Here is a 23,109-nt window from a genome sequence, read left to right as displayed (position 1 = left end):
GCTAGAAAAAGACAATTCTATAAGGAAATGTTATGAAAATGTTGGATGAAAATGTCCACAGCTTCAGAATGCTCTCATAACTGGTAATGCTAATTTAAAGTGTATCTAAACAAATGGCAAACTGATATAATACAGCATACCAGTTCTTAGATGTGGTGCTTGTATTAGGTTTCTTTTTTGAGAGTTCTTTCCCTTTTTTTTATCCATAATAGCACAGTATTGTCATCCTAGGACAGGAATTTGCTAGGACTACAGACCCCCCCCATTTGAAAGAGCTCAGGAAGTAACTAGCCCACTGGGAGACCAATGGGTAATTTCTTCACTTCCTAAACAGATGTAGCAAAACGCTTTCAATTATTTAACAGACCAAAAGGGTTCAAATAGGAGATGTTCACTGTTAGTGTTTACATACATTTTAATGTTTATGTGCTTATTCCTTTTAGGACAGAAAATTACAGAACTCAACTCCAATGCTTGAGTATGGCGATGAGCAGTTTTCTTTCCCACCTCCATTACTCCCAGAACAGATGCCTACTCAAAACATAGTTGAAAAACGGGTTACTCTGGAACACGACTATTGTATTATGGACAGCCCAAAGGCTCTGAAAAAACGGCTTGATGAAGCTTTAAGCACCCTTCACAATGTAAAAAGGAGACTGAAGATCACCCAACAAAAGTTCAGGAGGCTAAAATTCAAGGTTCAGTCTCTTGATCTTTCTTATGATCCTGTGTAAGGGATAATGGACTTTAAGTGACTTTATAAAAGTGCTTTGATACGGCTTTATCCACATGTATTCTATAGTCAGACAATGTACATACAGAGTTTTATACTTAGACGCCTTATTTGTGTAAGTGTGAGATTTATGAAGTTCTAAAATGGAAAATAAGTAAAATAATTTCAGTGTATAACTACAGTAAGTGAGTGTTATTGCATTGACGCACAGGCTTAGTGTGGCCCCACCCAAGCATCCACATGGTAACTAACTGAAAGACCTTCATTCCAGTGTTTCCATATGCTTAACAAAATAAACCTGCCTATACATGGGCACATTGAGACGCCCAACACTTTTCATTTGCTGACAGCCCAAACTGCAAACGGGTCAGGTCCTCTATAGTAATGGCCTGACCTGTCAAATGTGGGGCTTCAGCTTGTGTATTGGGTGGCTTTGCATATCCCATAGCATACAAGAATTAACATGTGGATCTCTGCAAGACCATAGTTTTACAACTAATTTGTTTTATAAAGTTCAGGAGAGAGACTTTGGAAGATAAGTCGTTATCGTGTTAAAAGCTTTCTCAAATTAGTTTAATTTATGTTGTCTGAGCTTGACATTTTAACTGGAGCGGCAAGGGGACAAAAGTCCCCTAAAATCTCATAGTTGCTGTCTTTCAACTACCTGAGGTCACACACTGAAAGTGTAGGAGGTCAGGAAGTTGCCAGGACAGCATCTGCCAGAATTCAGGTGATTTCTGACTGTCTGATTTCCTTGACAATGGCAACGCCCATACTTTTACTAACTCCCATAGTTTCTCCCTGATGCATTCCCAAGGCCCTCTATATAGTAAAAGAAAAAAAAAATAGCATTCTGGGAAATGTATGTGGTTAATACCTGTAATGATAGTATTTAGTATACGATTTCCTTTTTTTATATTCCACATGCCTTTTATTTATATTTTCCCAAACCCTCTGTCAGGACAGCACTTATTTACAGGAAAATCCTTCCACAATTTACAGCAAATACTGCAGCTCAATTCTTTAAAAAGAGGTTCCTCCCCATAAATCATCAGTTTTAGTGTTTCCTCCAGCATGGCAGGAGCTCTGCATAAGAACTGTGGGAGCTACATTTTCTCAGGTGGAATAGTGTTGCTCTTTTTACCCTTTTATTTTCTCTTGCATTCATTGAGAGACACATGGGTTATTTACTAAAATTAAAAAGTCAAAAATCTGGTGCCGCTCTGCATAGGAACCAGTTTCCAGGTTTTATTGCCAAAGCTTATTTGAACAAGCTGAAGATAGAAGCTGATTGGCTACCATAGATGCACTAGATTATGAGTAACAGTTTTAGTAAATGTCCCCATAGTGCTGATTGAAGATGCCCTTTTCCAGGAGAAGTGCGCTAGGTGCAAATCAACCGAACAAGCAGCTAGGAGAACACCTCTGTAGGAGATGATCAGCTTTTCAACTAGTGTTGAGGAGTAAGGAATAGCTTTCTTGAGCTTTTGGAGTATATTTAGGAGACTATTTCACCTATCAAGCAGCTAGCTGGTAGACAAGTTGGAATATGATCCTCTGTCTCACCAGTCCAGTTAACATGGATCATGTCCCTCGGACAGTGGCACACCTTAGTTCTTGGCCCCACATTTCTTCTTTGCTTTTATTTTAACTAATTTTAAATATCTTGACTGCACAGTTTACCCTTTGTCTACCCTAAGTGTGTGTGAGCCTTCTGGCAGCCCACCACTTTTAAATGAGTGATGGGTTTACTCAGCAGCGGTGGTGGAGCCATTGAGCCTGGTGCTCCTTTTTTTCTTTTTTTTTTTTTTTGACCGGGTTTTTCTTTCGGACAGCAGCCTTTCCTCCCAGTACCACTTCCACACTTGCAGTATGTGGCTGTCTGGACAACTACCCCTATCTGGTCATAGGGTCTGTTAGTGGCAATATTTGTGTGGGAGCTTGAAGGTCTCCTTTCAGGTGACACAGCTGACGCTAAAAAAGAGAGGTATGGGTGTCCTGTGCTATCTGACCCTTCCTCACAGGACTCTTCTGTGTGTATGATTTGTCGCATTTACTAGCCTCTTGACTCAACATCAAACTGAACAAGTTTATCTTAAGACCAGGGGATCCCCAGACTGTAGTGACGTACACCTTCATTGTGCCATGGGACAGATTCAATATGATCTACGCATATCCTCCTTGTATGTCTTCCACCCAGGTGCCTTTGCAGGATTGAGTTGGCAGGAATTCTGGTCATTCTTGGGGCTGTAGATTGGCCTTGAAAGGCTGGTTATGCAGATTTGGTTCTCCTGTTGGTAGACAAACTTTTTAGATAATCTTGAACTCCTGTCTCAAAGCCCAGTCTTCCATCCTACTTCTCAGTCGCTGGCTTATATGGCATGGCTGTAGATGCCCAGGTACTAAGAGGCAGGGACCATGCTGCAGACTCTTTAATCTACTCTTTGTACTATCTACCATCGCACTTGGGCTTTCCTATTTTGGCTTTTCTGATGAGTAGGATTCTTACATTTCTGCATCAAGGTGTGGGTGTATGTTTAGTTCTCAATAATATATAATGGTCATACTTTTATACAGGGAGTTACCCATGTTGTTCCTCCTAAATAGACTTCTGCTTCTTTTTTTAGGACCTTTAACTTGGTTCTTTCGGTCTTACAAAGACCTCCTTTCAAGAATATTGAAATTTTTTTTGGCGGCCATAACTTCGGTCACACGCATATCCGAGTTAGCTGATTTGTCCTGTGAATCCCTTTTTTTGATTTTTGTAAGGGATTTGCTACTTCTGCTACCATATCTTGATGGATTTGATAGAATATCTCGGGTTTATGCTATTGGGCATAAAGAACCACCTTCCCTGTAACCATTCATTCTACTAGGTCATTCAGCACTTCTTCAGCCTTCCATAATCAGGCCTTGGTTTTGTGTAAGGTGTCCTTACCTTTTTTTTACCTTTTTTTAGTATGGTTTTTATAAGGTGGATGTGGGTGCATTAGCCAATGCTAACTCAGTCCCAAAGTTTTATGGAGAGCAGTGTAGTTTCTCTTTGTGGGTGAGAGCTTCCCATGTTTTAAGTTTCTTGTTGGTGTATTACCTGCCCCTTTTGTTGGGTACTGCTTGTTGAAGTCCCACTGGTTCTGACTGATCTTTTAATGAACGTAAGAGAAAATAGACTTTTTTTTTTTTTTTTGTGTACTCGCCATAAAATTCCTTTCTCTTAAGTACTTTGAGAGAGCGCCCTCCCCTCTTTTGGGTTGTTTGGACCTGTTGCCAAGTTATGTTATTTAGACCTATGCCAAGGTTATTTATATCTGTATTTTCCTTGTATTGCTTGCTGCTAAATTATGTTCTCTACAGTTGGGGGGGTTAAAGCCTAACACCAGGAAAAGTAAAAGACCTCCCTTGCAGTGGGGCTTAGTCTAGGGGACAGTACCTTTTGCATACCTGATCCTCTGCTCCCCCATGCTCCGGCAGTGGACTGTGCCTTAGTGTCCTCAACTATTGCAAGGCTAATGGTCCCAGCAGTGGACTTTAGAGTGCAGTGAAGAAGAGGCTGCAGAAATTGGTCAAGGAACCTGCAGGAGCAGAGGATCAGGTAAGAAAAGCTGCTTTACCTGGTACCCCTAGACATAAGGGAACAGTTAACCCTTCCCCAGTGGGCACAGCCCTACTGTTTTTTTTCTTGTGCACCTTGGTATCGTCTCTACAGCAGCATAATCTACAAATCTGGGAAGGGGATATAAGAAGGCAAGGGAGTATGTTCATGGGACCGACATGACACAATACTACAGTTGGAGGGAGTTAAAGGAGATTGGTCTAACTCCAGTCTCATTAAAACAGGATGGTCAGGATCAGCATGTGCAAGTATTGTCAAACAGACATACAACACCAAACAGCGAATCACCAGGAACAGAGTTCTCTTGTGTCTGGCAGAGGAGATTCTGAATTAGCCAGAGATTAACTTGGCATCCTTGACAGCAATACACCCAAAGGAAGCTCTCAAGCTTGTGGCCAATTTCCTAGGCAGGCACCCTGTACCAGAATCCGAATGGTTCTTGAAATAAGAAGTATTTGCCATGTTCTCAGGAAAATGGAGTTTGTCATGGGCTGATCTGCTTGTTAACTAGGAAAATGCAAAATTTCCCACAGATTTCTCACATAACAGGAAGGATGACACCTCAGTGATTTCTGTCTTAGCCCATTCAAGTGAAATCCACCTGTGCTGTGCCTTTCCCCCGCTGTGTGAAGAGCTATTCTAAAGGTTGGAAAGGTCAGCTTAGAAGGTAACTAAAATTTGTTCCTTTCCTTCTAGGATATGCTTGCCTTCGTTTGAACATATGACATGGTGAACCAGGTTTTATGGAAAATAGATGATCCATTACTTTGAGCATGAGTTAAGAACTCTTTCCTTTCAATCTCCTTAACATTACCCACAAGTGAATTGAGGGGAGGACTACTATTCCCCAGCAGGTGGGAATACAAGCCTTAGCTGCATTCAAAAGATGTTGCAGGAGCAGATTTCTATACACTTTTGTTTGGAATCTGGTTATTATGGAGAAGGGAAAAGAGAGGTTCCAGAGGAACATCAAAATCTGTAAAACGCAGTTAGGTTGTGTACTCCTTGCCAAAAAAAAATGATTTCCGCCATGACCAGAAGATATGTAAGATGATGCCCTTTCCTTGGCCACATCTTCAACAGTCATTAGGGCACCATGGGCATTATTGTGTTTAACAGAGCTGGGGTTTGTACCAGCGAGAGAGTATTTTAAAACTGCATTCCTGTATTCTGGAGCATAAGTTGTGCTAACGTAAAAGTGATAAACAAGTCCTGTTCCCAAGCAGATAGAAAAGTGGGGCAATCCTCTGTTCTAGCAAAAATCAGTTGTGTATATAAAAGCGACAGTGAGTCTCTCAGGGGTCTAATGGTAGTGCATAAGCTCTAAAAACTTGTCAGAGGGCACCTAAAATTTACTGCAGAAGGGAGAGAGGTGAAGTGGTGCAATTATAATGCATTCCAAAAAGGAAGTTAGTAGGGCAATCTATGGTCAACCTGAGTTGCAACAGAAGTGAGGCATTATATGTGTTATAGAGTAGACTCTGTAAAGAAGGTCCTGTCAGTGTGGAAGGAGTGGGAGCCAGGTAATTTTGTTTGATCGCCTTCCGACAGTAAGTGAGAGTCAAACCTATCGTTGTACGAGTCTGTAAGTGGTGCAACAGTGAATTTATGGCACCAGGGGAAGTTTTTTAAAGAGATTCCAGAGATTTTTTCCAAGGTAACCCAGGCCTTGTCTGGTTCATGTCTGTTCCAGCCTACCATTCTGGCTAGGTGACAGCTTTGGGTTTCGTAAGGGCAGAGCATTTGATTCCAAGGTGCTTTTCAGTCCAAATCAATTTCCTAATAATGAAAGCGAGCACTCGAAACAAACTCGGCGGAATCTAGATTGGTAGAGAATTAGGAAGTTATAAGAGTTTGGGCAGAATAGACATTTTAATCATATTGCATCTCCAGAACCAAGAGAATGGTTGTGAAGTCCATCTGCTGAGTAAGAACTGATTTATTTATTTATTTTCAGTAAAGGGGAAAAGTTTTTAACAAGTATATTTTGGAGGGGTTCCTAGGAATGATGGTGCCCAGGTAACAAATGGGTATGGAACCCTAATTGGATTGGATACTCAGTTTGGGGAAGTGGAATGGAGATATTAAGGGCTTCTGATTTTTGGAAATGTATTTTTAGGTTAGAAAGTTCACCATCAACTTTTGGCCATAAGGTTAGGGAGTGACACATCTGGAGAAGTGAGGGAGAAAAACATATCTGCATATGCTGAAATGTTATACTGTGTCACCAACCCCTCTGATTGGTGCTTTTTCTTTATTTGCATTGCTCTGTCACCAACATAGAGACTTCTTATATTAGGGTTATTTCATATGGAACATAGAACTCTAGGTACAGGATAAAAAAGAATGTGTCAATGGACATCCTTGGTGTGTGCCATTAGAGATCCAAAAATAGTCTGAAAAGATACCATCAGCTTTTACTTGAGCTGTGGGATGGGAGTAAATGGCTGTAATCTAGGTTGGCATATTTTCCCCTAAGGCAATATATTGCAAGACAGTGTCTACAGCCCTGTTTCTGGGGAGCAGTTGCTAAAAAGGAAAAGGACTTTCAGACTTCTTTTGTCCGCTTTATCAAGTCACAAAAAGTAACTGGAGGTAAATATGCCAACGTGTGGACAGTTTTGACCTCTTGGTGTAAAAAAGCAAAGTAATGCACATCAGAGGACACAGTTTCTGTTTTGGAATTTTTACAGGATGGTGCTAATAAGGGATTAGCCATCAACATTCTTTAGGTGCCAGTGGAGGCTCTGAGTGTATTTTTGCATTCTATAGAGCAAGGGTCTCCAAGCTTTCTAAACAAAGGGCCAGTTAAATGTTCTTGAAGCTCTAGGAGGGCTGGACACTGGTTAGCGGGAGTGGAAATGTTCCTGGCATCAGTGGGAGTTAATATTGCCATATTTGGTATTTGTTCTCCATCATTAGTATCATTGAGAGGAATAGTGCCCCATAGTTGATAACAAGTGGCAGAAAAATGTCTCGCATCAATGGGAGGAATAGTGCCCCAAGGGTAAAGGCAAGAAAAGGGCCACTTTCGGCCTCCAGGCCATAGTTTGGAGACCACTGCTATAGAGCATTATCCAGAGCTAGGACAGTGTCCTTGAGTGGCTTTCCAATATAGGACCTCTTAGAAGTTTTTACAGCCTTTAACCAGTCTTCTGAGCTACAAGCTTTGTCCATCGGGGAATCTTTTTTTGTCTATATTTCCAGACTTTTTTTTTTTTTCCTTACTGTTTACCATAGCACTGAGGACCTTGGGAAAATTTAGTCGTAATGCGATTTGCAGTAAAGAGGGATTTTTTTTTACAAATTATGTAAAAAATATGTATGCTGCATTACCTTGACGTAACTGAGAAGTTTAGAAGGTCAGACTTCTTATTTGTCCTGTTTGCAGGTATCAAGAAGGTCATACAGCATCAAAGAAATTTAAAGCCAGATTGCTAAATATAGCTATAACAGAAGCATATGTGGTCATGAATTTGGATTCTCCTCTGAGGATCTCTTCCTAATCTACTGGAGCACGGGTGCTCATCCTGTGGCCCTCCAGCTGTTTTGGAACTACAGGTCCCATGAGGCATTGCAAGGCTGACAGTTGCAAGCATGGCTCCTAAAGGCAGAGGCATATTGGTTTCGCAACAGCTGGAGGGCCACAGGTTGCGCATCCATGCATTAGACAAGCTTTGGCAACCACCTGGACAGAGTCCAGAGCAAATATGAGCAGCTACATGGACAAGCCTTTACAACCTTTACAGACTGGACAATTAATTGGTCAGGGAGCAGCCTTTTGGCAGAAAGGTCCTTCATGCAGTCGCCCCTCCCCCAAATGATAAGTTCTCTGTTATCCTATCAGGTGCTGTTCTGGAAGACAATTTGGAAAAATCTAAATTCGGCTTACTGGTAACTTTTTGTTTTCATGAGTCTATATGGTCAGTAACTATTGCCCCTATTAATATGCTGCTTTCTATGCCATTCATTATTTCTTTAGCATAGCCAGAGATACTTCTACTACAAAATTTAAGACCTATCGGAAGGCACCTCCTTTTAAAGAAATGAGCTGTAGTGATTCCTGTAAATTATGGGTGGAGCTACGCTGTCTTAAGCCCTGTCCTGAAAGGTTCCTGGAAACAGTTATAAGTGTCTAGAGCCAGGGGTTCTTAATTTTATTCATGTATTTTAACCTTTTATTCTGAAAAAAATGTGGGTGCCTAAAAATTTTTTTATCTGTATTTGGGCTTAAACTAACTTGGTAAAAAAAAAAAATGCTAGTAGGATGGATTTTAATTGCATAAGAAACATACTATAGGCAAATTTTGCAAAACTTTACAAGGACATGTATCTTTATTTTAGCCATTTGACTGTAAGTTCCAAATCTCACTAGACTAAACTGAAAATAACTGCCACTTGAAAATACATTTACCTTTTGCTGGCATGTTAGCTCTGCGAATTGAGAGCCTTTTGTCTCTTCTGCAATAAATGCTTCTTATCTGTCTGCTAGCAAACTTCTTTAGAACCATCTTGTGCATGGTGTACAATCTTGCCATGCCTTGATACCAGGATGAATTAACTCCAGTGAGCATGCATGGGAGTTTAGTCATCCTGAGCCAGCCAATAAAGATCACCAAAGACAGTGAACCTAGAAGAAGACTGGGTAAAGATGTCAGTGGCGGGGAGGAACCTTGCGAGGATGAGTACTGCCTAATTTATTTCCGCTTTAAAGTGAAAAATATAAATCCCATAGTTTAAGGTCCCTCCCAACCATCACTGCAACATTGTCAGATCCCTCACTCGGCTCAGCAATGTCTTCCTTTCCCTAAGTAGTTTGCTCTGTTGTATTTTTTTAGTATTGCCAGCAAGGAAAAGATGACTGCTCAGAGTAATGCCAAGGTAGGTCGTTTCATAGGCATGCAGTGGAGCTAACCAACATATCGGTGAGGATACTTCCCTGCTAGTGGAAAGTTATATTTCTAATGAAAATTTTGGAAGCTTGCCCAACAGCTACTTTTTAATTTATTTTTTGACTGTATATCTGCATAGACTCTGTATACTTTTTGTGCCATGTTGTATAGAAATACCTGTAAACTCATGACATATGAAATATGACATTGTATTATAGAGTTGAATTTTCATTTCTCTGTCTGTAATATTTTGAAAATGTTTATTGGACAATGCTATAGTGCAAGTAAGAATAATTTGAACTGTGATTTTACCTAGTAAGATATTTATTTGTACGTTTTACACTTGCATTTTACATGTTCATACTTCAGGGGTTTTATGCTTATTTTACCATAAGAAAAGTTAAGATTGGGTCAAAAGGAAAATACATCAAAGCCCATGTATGTTGCATTGACCAGATGTTAAATCAACACAAACTGGATCATGTTCAGTTCTTTCTCTGTACATTAGACCCACAAGATCAAATTAAAGCAGGCCTATCATTAAACTAAAGGAAAAGAAAATATGCCACCTAGGGCCCGAAATGTACCTTTATCATTGCATTATCAATCTCTGATGTGTAATTAATAAAAATCACTCTTCAAAATATCTTTATTCTTTGTTTTTCTCTGGGGTCACATGACTGCTAACCGTCAATGCTGGTTCTTCCTACAGTGAGTAGTGGGTGGAGACAGCAGGACGGGAAGTGACATTTGTTTACGTTAATTCATATATCATGAAGACTGCATTCTAAGCACATATTCCAATAGGAATGATGTGGGCAGGAAGGGAATTCATTTATAGTTGCTATGCTAATTTAAAAAATTGGATTTTTTGAGTTACAGCTCTTTGCTCCCAAAAGTAAGGAAATGAGGGGCTAAGTTGTCAGGGCTCAGCCTTCCCAACAATGTTGTGTATTAAATAGAAGAGTGAGTTTTTATTTATGGATTTTTACCATCCTTAAGAGTAAAAAACAGCAACCACTATGAGCTTGTCACAATGGGGTTGATTTACTAAAACTAGAGTGCAAAACCTGGTAATGCTGTGCATGGTAGCCAATCAGCGTCTATCTTTAGCTTGTTCAATTAAGCTTTGACCAAAAAAAAAAACTGGAAGCTGATTGGTTTCTGTGCAGAGTTGCACCAGGTCTTGCACTCTAGTTTTAGTAAATCAACACATTTGATTGCATTTGAAGCTGCAGCAAGACATTTTTCACATAATTTTCCTTCCTTACTGTACCTGTCCCACCACTTTCATTCATTACATTTTAAGGAATAAGTTCACATAAAAAAAATCACTTTTTTTTTTTTTTTCAGGGCAGAAAATATGCATTTACTATAGACTGCCAGTGTAAGCTGTCTGTTGTAACTCATACAGGCAGGCAGTTTCAAAAAGACAGGAGGACTCAATGAACTACTTAAGCGCTAAACAGCACCGCGGTAGTTCATTGAGAACTACAAGCCGACAGCCGTAAAAGCTGTCGGTACTTGTAGCTCATTGATTTACAGGAATCTGTGAATCAATGAAGTGGCCAAGTGGGTGGAGCCCCGCGCGGCGACGCTATTTTCAAATAGTGACAGCGGGTATTGGGAGAAGATCACAGGCTGCAGGATTGTGAACAGGTTACATGTTCCACTCTAAAAACGGGTGGAACATGTAACAATGTTCCTGAAGATGAACTTATCCTTTAGCCATAGAGGTTGAGTATCAAATGCTGGCATTGCCTAGGGCAGGCTGTATGCAAATACAGGCTCCCTAATAATGCCAACTCCTCCTGACTGGCATCCACCCATTAAGGCATTATGATATTTAGATAGCTCCTCCAAAAAGCCAGCCCACTACAAGTGATGGAAATTGATTTTTTTTTATTTATTTTTTTTAGAATTCATTAGTATGTAGATCTGGGGGGTAGGGAGGAACCAGGAGAGACAAAAAACAGTGCTTTCTGGTTCATGGTAGTTTCTAGTCAATGTAGGCCAGTGTTTTGAAGATGCTGTTGTAATAATCATAGCTTCAGGGCTACCCAATTCAATTCAGTTCACCAAGGGACTTGTTGAACAGTTGTGTATTTCAAATGTAATTGTCCTTGTTTTGGCTATTAACAAATGCCCATAACGGCACTTGCATCATTGTGTTTATTCTGTTTTTACATGAACTCTTGCCACTGTACTAATCACAAAGCCCTCATTGTGTAGAAACTAATCTGCCTAGACACATGACAGACATGTAATTAAAACAGAGAGGCAACCAGTGGTACAGCACCAACAAATATCTGTTATGTAACTAAAGTACCAATGCGGTTCTTATACTTTGCTATACACCTGTCTTTATGCAATTCCAGATACAAAAATGCATCTTTTAAAGTAAATATTACAAATTTGCTTGAACTAAAAATTCATTTTACCAGCTGAAATGGGATTCTGTGCAATGCATCTGTGCACAATGCAGTGGTTTATGTATGCTTGCAATCTACAGCTATTTTCTATCTGTTCTGTGATTCCCACACTGAAAAAGACTTGGCAGCTGCTGTATTATTGTAGCTACATAATGTATTTCTGTTAATATAAAGGGCCAACTGGCTTATGCCAAGGAAGCTGTTAATGTTATGAATAAATATGCATGCCAAACTTTAAGAACTAACTTAATTTATTTGACATAAGCATAGTGCACGGCATGCAGTTCTTTAGATATTATGGTGATTGCACTGTTAATTATAACTATTATTACTACATCTATAGATGGCATATAAATTACAACTAGAAATGTGTGCCTATGCATGAGCCAGGTAATTTAGGAATAATCATCACCTCTACTGTATATTTAGCAAATAGGTGAAAACTAGAAAACGTGTGCCTGTTCATGAATGATTTATTCAGGCTGAATGGTTTCTGGTCTCTAAGTCCCCCTACACATGGGGCGGCTCCCTTCAAAGGGGAATCTGTCCGCTGATCCCTGCTGAGCAGGTGGATGACAGGTTCCGTATCAGCTTTGCTTATGCAGAGTGGACACAGACACAGTCTGCTTTCCTCTATGAGCGGTCAGATGTAAACGGACCGCCTGTCTGTTTAAACCTGACTGCCATCCGATCTGCCGGACAGATGGGGAACGGATCCCCAGCTATCTGTTTTTAGCGTTGGGATCAGATCAGGTGTCAACTGCTCCATAGAGGAGACTGGAGGGTCTGATCAAGCCCACCTGAAAAACTGACAGGCAGGCCCGATCGGTCCCATAGTGTGAAAAGGGCCTTAACACTCAAAACTTTTTCTTTTCGTTTTGAGTAGACTGGAGAGGGATTATAAAACCTGTTATTTTTTATTTTTTTTTACTGCTGCCTGTGCCCCTGCTAAAGAGATTCACCCTCTATTTATCCTGTTTATCGTTATACGAAAGTAAAAGAAAACCCCAAATTTTGGGTTGAACCCAGAACAGAAATAGAGGGGAAATCTTCCAATAGGGACACTAGTTCTAGTGACCTTGGGGACACACTGGGGTTCTCTCACTTGGGAGGAATTTCTTCTCGCTTCCTATTTTGGCTTTGGGACAGGAAGTGAAAGGAAATCTTCCCTATAGGACACAGATGGCAACAAAACTGACAAGGGTTATAATCCTCTTACGCTATCCAAAATTTAAAAAAAAGCTTTTCCTTTAGTAACACAGTTCTTTGCATTATTGGCCAATTAGACAATATTTTTTGGACATGTGTTCTATGGTCAAGCGTGCCATGACAATAAAATGGATCATAAGGGCAGACTGATTTCAAAATAATCATGGGCAGTATAAGAGGCAGAAAGGGAAAAATATGTAGACCACTGGGAGAAGAGGCAGAGCAGGAGCCAATAAGGGACCATGATTCAAGAAAGGGGAGGATGAAAGGTGCCTGAACGTGGCCCTTGGGGAAGAGGGGAGAGGGTATACAGGAGTTGGAACAGCAACTGGTCGTGGACCATAGGGCCAGCATAAGGAAGGCAAGTGGAAACTGATCTTGGCAGGGTGTGCAGAAAGGAGGCAGATGACCAGGGAACATTGGAAGAGGTAGGGGGGAAGCCAAGTAAGAGCTGGATTGAAGAGGAAAGATAGAAGTAGCAGAGCATGAGTTGATGAAGTAATGGACAAATTAAACAGAAGAGGCACAAGGGACATAATCCTTAGGGTGGAGAAAACAGAGTGGGATTTGATCATGGAGACTGGATATACTGTAGGTGGCTCAGCTTGATCTGATCATGGACTATTTTAAGAACAGGAGTTTGCACTGAGCTTGGCTGGGAAACACATAGAATGATAATTGTGGCTTGGAGGAAATAGTTAAAAAATAATCCAATCATTGATAGGGGAAAGAGGAGCCAGGGCAAATTGCTGTTGAGGGGTGAAACAGAATAAGGAGTGGCACCTGACTGTTTTCCACCCGGGGAACACACAGTGAAGGAACTGGTTATGGACTGCAGGGTGAAAGGAGCATTAGGCAGGAGAGAGGAATATGTAAAAAGGGTCATCATTTATTAACTGTCATGTCTCCTTTCCAAGAGAGAAAAGGTATGAAACTTGGCATATGCAGGATTTTATATGTATGAACTGTTGGGTGGCATTTAATAGCGACTTTTGAGTTTGTATCTGTTATGGCAGCCAAGGGACAGTGTTCAAAGACAGCATACTACAGAAACAAAACAATGAGCACAATATGCCAGAGACACTGGAACACAAAAGGCAGCAACCAGGAGGTGCTGAGTTGAGGTATCATATCATATATCAAAGCACAAGAGATTGGCTACCATGCACAGCTGCACCAGATTTAGTATATCTCCCCCAGAGTCTCCAATCAGCTTCTAACTTCCGCTTGTTCAATTGACCTTTGCCAATAAAAAATGGAAGCTGATTGGTTACTATGCACTGCTGCACCGGATTTTGTGTGCACCAGTTTTAGTAAATGTCCCCCTGTGGGTATTGCTAAATAAAGCAGACAATGTCATGTAGAGGCAGAGATGAGCAGGATCTAGTGGGGGAAGGGGGGCTACCAGAGAACTTAGTGGAAATGGGGGAAAGAAAGAGGAAAGGGGGCTTGCATAATCAGAGAAACTGTATACAATGTAGGAAAAGCTGAAACAGAAGGTAGGGTAGTTAATGGTTTGTGGAGGGGACTAGGGCAGTGATTAGAAAAGTGTAGTATAGGGGCTAAGTGGTTAGCACTTTTGCCTGGCAGCACCAGGGTCACAGGTTCAAATTGCACTACCTGCCTGGAGTTTGTAGGTTCTTCTGGTGTCCGCGTGGATTTCCTCCCACACCGAAAAAACATGCTGGTGGGTTAATCGGCTCCTGTCTAAAAATAAGCCCTAGTATATGAATGAATGTGAGTTAGGGACCTTAGATTGTAAGCTCCTTGAAGGCAGGGACTGATGTGAATGTACAATATATATGTCAAGGGCTGTGTAAATTGACAGCACTATATAAGTACCTGTAATAAATATTTCTACCAGAGCATGCCCATTACTGAATGAACAACATTTATGCAGCAAACTTATCAGCAATGCAGTAGTCAGAAGGGTCACACAATCTGAAAAGAGGCATATAAACCTGCTATATTCATTTCTGCTAGTAGAATCCTCCAGCAGTGAAAGCAAAAGTCGCAATCTCTATACTACACAGGGCGAAGAACTGAGACTTGCATGTCCTGTGCTGAAAATTTCTGTAAGCAACTGGTCAGGGCTGATTACTCAAATCATGGTTCTGCTATACACTCTAGGCACTCAAAGGAATCGTGGCAGAATATTCCTACAAAGTGTATAAATAAAAAAAAAAAAAATTTGGTGTGTTTACCCTTTGTGTTTAAAACAGCATCAATTCTTCTAGGTATACTTGAATGCAGAATTCAGGCACTGCAAGTGCATCAACTGATCAGAATAAACACAGACACTCCCAGTCAGGAATCGGCCTTCCAAGGACATAGTTGAACAGGGCTTTTTCTTCAGAGGAGAAACAGGTAGAAATCTGCAATAAAAACTTATCATTCGGAGGTTTTTTTTATGTCAACAAAAGTTGATTCAGCCCTGGTTCACACCAGTGTGATTTGTCATGGGATTTGACAGTTCAAAATTGCATGATAAGTCACACCCTATTGCTGGCAATAAAACCATTCAAATCATTGCGACTCTAAAAAAAGCTTGCACTACTTTTTTGCAATTTCATTGCTATTTGCATTGACTTCTGTTAAATGAAGTCATAAGCCACAGTGAAATTGGAGGTCCATATCGCACAGATCTGCGGCTCTTAAATCGCGCTGATGTAGCACAATTTTAAAGCCTCACTGGTCATAGTTGCCAACATTGTAAAAAAAAATGTGGGACACTTTTGTGGCTGTAGGCGGAGCTGTCCAATAATTAGGGGGCGGGGCATTCATCAGCAGGCGTGGCCTAGCAAAAATAGACAAGTGTGGCGCGCGAAAAATGGGCGTGGTTTATGCGAAATTGTGGGCATGGCTTAAATGGGCGTGGCTCTAGAGGGTGTGGTTAGAGTCTGAAATGAATGAGGGATGGAGAGGGGGAGAGGGGGAGAGAGAGGGAAATGACGGGACAGCAGCCCTAGATCCTACACAATAGAAATATGTGTATTCTAGAAAGTTTAACAATCAGCAGATAAAGATACTCCAAACACCTGGTGTTAGCACTTCAATCAATCCGGCACCATGGTTGTTATGGTGTCAGGATGATTGAAGCGCATTATTTCTATTATTACATTGTAATATAAAATGAAATCATTCAACTCACCATAATGCAGAATCAGTGGGATCCCTGAGCGTGTCACCAGCCACGTCGCCTGCCACCAGCCATCCGTCCTTGCTTCAGATGTCCGAGCAGAGTCCGTCCTTGCATCAGATGTCCCCAGCGGAGCCCCCCCTCACACCAGGAGTCCCCGGCGGAGCTCCCCCTCACATCAGGAGTCCCCGGCGGAGCCCCCCCTCACATCAGGAGTCCCCGGCGGAGCCCCCCTCACATCAGGAGTCCCCGGCGGAGCCCCCCCTCACATCAGGAGTCCCCGGCGGAGCTCCCCCTCACATCAGGTGTCCCCGGCGGAGCCCCCCCCTCACATCAGGAGTCCCCGGTGGAGCCCCCCCTCACACCAGGAGTCCCCGGCGGAGCTCCCCCTCATACCAGGAGTCCCCGGCGGAGCCCCCCCTCACATCAGGAGTACCCGGCGGAGCTCCCACTCACATCAGGAGTCCCCGGCGGAGCTCTCCCTCACATCAGGAGTCCCCGGCGGAGCTCCCACTCACATCAGGAGTCCCCGGCGGAGCTTCCCCTCACATCAGGAGTCCCCGGCGGAGCCCCCCCTCACACCAGGAGTCCCCGGCGGAGCTCCCCCTCACATCAGGAGTCCCCGGCGGAGCTCCCACTCACATCAGGAGTCCCCGGCGGAGCTCTCCCTCACATCAGGAGTCCCCGGCGGAGCTCCCACTCACATCAGGAGTCCCCGGCGGAGCTCCCCCTCACATCAGGAGTCCCCGGCGGAGCCCCCCCTCACATCAGGAGTCCCCGGCGGAGCCCCCCCTCACATCAGGAGTCCCCGGCGGAGCCCCCCCTCACATCAGGAGTCCCCGGCGGAGCCCCCCCTCACATCAGGAGTCCCCGGCGGAGCCCCCCCTCACATCAGGAGTCCCCGGCGGAGCCCCCCCTCACATCAGGAGTCCCCGGCGGAGCTCCCCCTCACATCAGGAGTCCCCGGCGGAGCTCCCCCTCACATCAGGAGTCCCCGGCGGAGCTTCCCCTCACATTAGGAGTCCCCGGTGCCCCCCCCTCACATCAGGTGTCCCCAGTGCCCCCCCTCACATCAGGAGTCCCCGGCGGAGCTCCCCCTCACATCAGGAGTCCCCGGCGGAGCTCCCCCTCACATTAGGAGTCCCCAGTGCCCCCCCCTCACATCAGGTGTCCCCAGTGCCCCCCCTCACATCAGGTGTCCCCAGTGCCCCCCCCTCACATCAGGTGTCCCCAGTGCCCCCCCTCACATCAGGTGTCCCCAGTGCCCCCCCCTCACATCAGGTGTCCCCAATGCCCCCCCCTCACATCAGGTGTCCCCAGTGCCCCCCCTCACATCAGGTGTCCCCAGTGCCCCCCCCTCACATCAGGTGTCCCCAGTGCCCCCCCCCTCACATCAGGTGTCCCCAGTGCCCCCCCCTCACATCAGGTGTCCCCAGTGCCCCCCACTCACATCAGGAGTCCCCAGTGCCCCCCACTCACATCAGGAGTCCCCAGTGCCCCCCCACTCACATCAGGTGCCCCCCCACTCACATCAGGTGTCCCCAGTGCCCCCCCCTCACATCAGGTGTCCCCAGTGCCCCCCCCCCTCACATCAGGTGTCCCCAGTGCCCCCCCTCACATCAGGTGTCCCCAGTGCCCCCCCTCAGGCGAGGCGGAGCGAGGCGGAGCGGGGCGGGCCGAGGCGGAGCGGGGCAGGGGGTGGGCGGCGACGCAGAAGCTTCGTCTAGCCCCCCCCAGCCGTCTTCCTGAACTTCAACAAAATGGCGGCCGGCGGAGACAATGTCTCCGCCGGCCGCCGACCTCTAGCGGCGGCGGCGGCGGATTCAAATTCGGGACATTTCCCGGGACACCACAAATCCGGGAATGAAGTCCAAGTCCCGGGAATGTCCCGGGAAATCCGGGACAGTTGGCAGCTATGACTGGTGTGAACCAGAGCTCACTCTGTAAAATTGATGGCAAGATGATTGCAACATATTATTAGAAGATAATAGAGAACATTTTATATTCATTATCCCTACAGCTGTGCTTGGGGTGCACTCGGACATTCTACATGGCAATGATCTAAAGCGTAAGGCCAGTCAGCGGCTGCATTAAAAAAAAAAAGTGAAGGTTCTGGATTGGCCAGCACAAACTCCTGACCTCAACTGCATTGAGCCATTTTAGGGATATCTTAAAGTGGACCTTCAGTCATTTTTTCAACTTTCTATCTATTAAATCTTCTGCCCTTGTTGTTTTAACTTTGGATAGTAAAACATTTTTTTTCTGCCAGTAAATATCTTATACAGCCCACTTCCTGTTTCTTGTCTGGTAAAAAAGCCTAGGCTTATGACATCATGCACAGCTCTCTCTCTCACTCTGGTGAGAGTTTGCCAGGAAGGGAGGGGGGATGAGTCATAAGAGGGTCAATGAGACCTGCAGAGGTGAAGGTTTGCCTCTGTGTGTCTGTGTAAATCCAGGAATGGAACAGGCAGCAGCTTCAGCTGCCCACAGTTAAAATGGCTGCAACCAGACTCAGTGGAGGGAGATTTCTGCAGCATATTTGGCAACTACAGAATCACAGTATATATAAAATAATATGCAAAGTGGTTGGAGGGAAGCTTCAGAATGGCAAAGATATTTTTATTACAAATTATGTGAGCAGACTGCAGTTCCTTTTTAAGCATGCAGTTAATGCTAAGAAACCAAATCATTTACAGAATCTGGAGGCTTTTCGCCATGAAGAATGGGTAGCTTTTCTATATCAGAAAACAAATGGCATCATTAATAGATACTGTATAACAGAAGACTGCAAGCTGCCATTAAGGCTAAGGGAGGCAATGCACACTATTAAGAACTAAAGGTTACAACTAGCCCACTTCCTGGGTTCTTTACCTCCATCTAAGCCCTTTCAAAGAAACCTTACTTCTTTTAAAATACCATGTATGGAACAATCTCCAATATAGCCAGTTTCCCTGGCCTACCAACTGCTGATAGCTCCTCCACGAGACTACAAAATTCCATATATCACTAGATGGGAATGGGAGCTGGAGATCCAATTTACAGAGAAACAGGTGGATAGAATTCTTCTGTTCACATATAAAACCTCAATCTGCGCGAAACATCAGGAACCTGAGTTGAAGATGTTGATCTGGTGGTATCATACACCGGTGAAGATTCATAGAATGTTCCCCCAGTGCTAGGATCTGTGCTGGAGATGTGGGGAGGAGGCTGGTTCTCTTCTCCACGTCTTCTGGTCTTGCCATTTGTTGCAGTCCTATTGGACAGGGGTCCACCGCATCGTTCAAAAGTTCGCTGACTGGGAGTTGCGGAGGGATCCTGTGTTCTTCCTTCTGCACCATCACAAGATTCCAAGCAAGGCATATAGCAAATCTATCCTGCTGCTCTTGCTCACAGCTGCATCTCACTGTTCTGGAACAGACACAGCCGCCGTCAGTTGCCATCTGGCTGAAAAAAATAGCAGATATTAATGCAATGGAGGACTTGGTAGCCACAGAGAAGGGCCTAAGGCAGAAATTTCTCAAAAAATTGTTTTATTGGCAGGAGTTTGTCTACTCTGAAGAATATGCGGAACTGGTGACTTAAAGTGGTTGTAAAGGCTCGTTTCTTTTTTTTTTTTTTTTCAAATAACAAACATGTCATACTTACCTCCATTGTACAGTTTGTTTTGCACAGAGTGGCCCCGATCCTCGACTCCTAGGGTCCCTCTCGTGGCTCCTCACTTCAGATAACCCCTCTAGGAGAAGCGCTCTCCTGGGGGGTTACCTTGTGGGTGCGCTCCCGAGTCCAGCATTTGCGTCCATAAACACGAATGCCAGACTCGGCCCTGCCCCCCCGGCGCCCGCGTCATTGGATTTGATTGACAGCAGTGGGAGCCAATGGCTGCGCTGCTATCAATCTATCCAATCAAGAGCCGGGACCCCGTGCAGAGAGGCACAGCCCGTCTCCGGCGTGGGAATTACAAATTCCTTGATTGCTGAAAGGCCCATTTAGTCCTTTCTGGTTTTACATTGTTTGCCCTAACCGGTGTATACTGAGTAAAATGTCATGCGGGATACAGAGACTGCCTAGATCCTGACGCCCAATGTATACATCTCATTTCAGTGTTTCCATTTTTGTGCAAAGAGGTGTTTTTGTACTGCAGACCTATTATTGTTGGCAAGTTTCCTTGTGTTATGTAACATGAATGTGGTACCTGTATTTCCGTGTGCTTTCCTTAACCGCTTGCCGACCGCGCTATAGCCGAATGACGGCTGCAGCGCGGTCGGATATCTCTGGGAGGGCGTACAGTGACGTCCTCCCAGAATCAGGCGCGCACCCGGGAACATCCGTGACTGGACCCGGCGCATCACGGATCGTGGTAAACGGCCACTGATAGCAGCCGTTTACCATGTGACGGAAGATTACTAGTAAACAAACCGGCGTCACGTCCGGGGAGAGATGGGAGAGATCGGTGGCAGCAGTGCTGTGGGCTGGATGTGTAGTGCCCACAGCGCTGATATGTGCCCATTGCAGCCTCATCCAGCCATCCATCCATACCCAGCCATCCATGCTCAGCATACTCATCCATACTCAGCATACTTATCCATCCATCCATGCTCACCCATCCATACTCAGCATACTCATCCATCCATCCATGCTCAGCATGCTCATCCATCCATCCATGCTCAGCCATCCATACTCAGCATACTCATCCATCCATCCATGCTCAGCCATCCATACTCAGCATACTCATCCATCCATCCATGCTCAGCCATCCATGCTCAGCATACCCATCCATCCATCCTCATCCATATTCAGCATACTCTTCCATGCTCACCCATTCATACTTATCCATACTCAGCATACTCATCCATCCATGCTCACCCATCCATACTCATTCATCCAGCCATGCTCAGCCATCCATACTCAGCATACTCATCCATCCATACTCAGCATACTCATCCATCCATCCATCCATGCTCACCCAGCCATACTCCGCATACTCATCCATCCATCCGTGCTCAGCATACTCATCCATCCATCCATGCTCAGCCATCCATCCTCAGCAATACTCATCCATCCATCCATGCTCAGCCATCCCATCCACCCCCATCCATAATTAGCCATACTTAGCCATACCCAGCAATACTCAGCCATATACATGCCACATCAGTTATCTTCCATGCCACTACAGTGCCTCACTGTTATAGGTAGTCAAATTAGATTTGAAACTTATGCCCCTAGAACACCTGATGCTGCTCCCTGCATGTTGGTCCTCTGTATGTGGCCAGGCTGTGGAAAAGTCTCACACGTGGTATCGCCGTACTCAGGAGGAGTAGGAGAATCTATTTTGGGGTGTAATTTTTGGCATGTACATGCTATGTGTTAGAAATATTGTGTAAATGGACAACGTTGTGTAAAAAAAAATGCATTTTCATTTTCTTTACACATTTTCCAAAAACTTGTAGAAAAAAATGACATGTTCAAAAGACTCATTATGCCTCATAGATTATACATTGGGTTGTTTTCTTTCCAAAATGGGGTCATTTTTGGGGCGTTTCCATTGTCCTGGTTTTCCAGGGCCTACAAAATTACCATATATACTCGAGTATAGGCCGAGTTTTTCAGCAGATTTTTTTGTGCTAAAAATGCCCCCTCGGCTTATACTCGAGTCAAGCACTTTTCTGGTGCAAAGAATGACATTTTCCGAACCAACTTTGGGGCCCCGTATCTCTGGGCCATTTGGTGCTAGGAACCCCAAATTTGGCGTGCAAACCCAGTGGAACTAGCACTACAACATCCAAGCTTGGGTTCCTAGCACCAAGTGGCCCCGAGATACGGGGCCCCAAAGTCGGTTCGAAAAATGTCATTCTCTGCTGCATGGGGCTAGGAACTCCAGCTTTGGATATGTTGTAGTGCTAGTACCACTGGGTCCGCACATCAAATTTGGGGTTCCTAGCACTAAGTGGCCTAGAGATACAGGGCCCCAAATTCGGTCAACTGTGTCCATCTGCAGCAATGTCATTTAGGGACCCTTTGGATCCAGACACCCCAAATTTTGGCTGCAGCTAGGGGGCATCTAGGAACCCTTAAATACTGATTTTGCAGTTCGGGGGACCTATGGCTGCAAATGGGCACAGTGAGGCATGCAAATGGGCACAGTGAGGCTGCAAATGGGCATTGTTGACCCTCTTTTCCACTTACAGTAGCTGCGCATTTCTCACCCTAGGCTTATACTCGAGTCAATAAGTTTTCCCATTTTTTTGTGGTAAAATTAGGTGCCTCGGCTTATATTCGGGCCGGCTTATACTCGAGTATATACGGTATATGTGTAATTTATGCTCTATGAACGCCTGATGGCGCTCCCTGCATGTTGGGCCTCTGTATGTGGCCACGCTGTGTAAAAGTCTCACACATGTGGTATCGCCAAACTCAGGAGGAATAGTAGAATGTGTTTTGGGGTGTCATTTGTGCTATGCATATGCTGTGTGTGAGAAATAACCAGCTAATATAACAATTTTGTCAAAAAAAATCTTGATTTTGCAAAGAATTGTGGGAAAAAAATTACATTTTCAAAAAACTTACCATGCCTCTAACTAAATACCTTTGAATGTCTACTTTCCAAAAAGGGGTCATTTAGGGGGTTCAGGTGTGATCAATTTTCAGAGATTGGCATCATAGCTTGTAGACTCTATAACTTTCACAAAGACCAAATAATATCCACCGATTTGGGTTATTTTTACCAAAGATATGTAGCAGTATAAATTTTGGCCAAAATATATGAAGAAAAATTACTAATTTGCAAAATTTTATAACAGAAAAGAGGAAAAATGCATTTTTTTACAGAATTTTCTGTCTTTTTTTTCTTTTATAGCGCAAAAAATAAAAAACCCAGCGGTGATTAAATACCACCAAAAAGAAACTAAGTATAAAAGAAAAGAGATGCCCTTCTAAGTGTAGCAATATGGTTACATTTAATGAAGGCACAACATTTAGCAACTCGCATGGTTGATGATTAAAAGAGGCACATCTAAGTATGCAGGCATCCAGGATAAAGCTGTCCACATAGACCATCCCCTGCACCGTCGGCTCTCACCGCTGTCAGTCTGCAA

At 44.0% G+C, this 23,109-nt stretch overlaps 1 protein-coding gene across 3 annotated transcripts in view; it reads left to right on the top strand.

Annotated features, from left to right (window-relative positions):
- Positions 1–9,884, top strand: part of LOC141102727 (THAP domain-containing protein 2-like) — a 30,900-nt gene extending 21,016 nt beyond the window's left edge. For 2 of the 3 annotated variants that reach the window (XM_073591683.1, XM_073591691.1), the window contains exon 4: positions 444–9,884. In XM_073591683.1, the coding sequence (XP_073447784.1) occupies positions 444–734 (291 nt within the window). In that variant the 3' untranslated portion in view covers positions 735–9,884. The remainder of the gene's footprint in view (positions 1–443) is intronic. The other variant, XR_012235193.1, reaches the window with a different exon arrangement.
- Positions 9,885–23,109: the final 13,225 nt, after the last annotated feature.

Source organism: Aquarana catesbeiana, linkage group LG01 (genome assembly GCF_042186555.1).
Source record: "Aquarana catesbeiana isolate 2022-GZ linkage group LG01, ASM4218655v1, whole genome shotgun sequence".
In the NCBI taxonomy this organism is placed as follows: Eukaryota; Metazoa; Chordata; class Amphibia; order Anura; family Ranidae; genus Aquarana; species Aquarana catesbeiana.
Note: the sequence above shows the minus strand (reverse complement) of the source record. Positions and strands in the feature narration are given on the sequence as shown.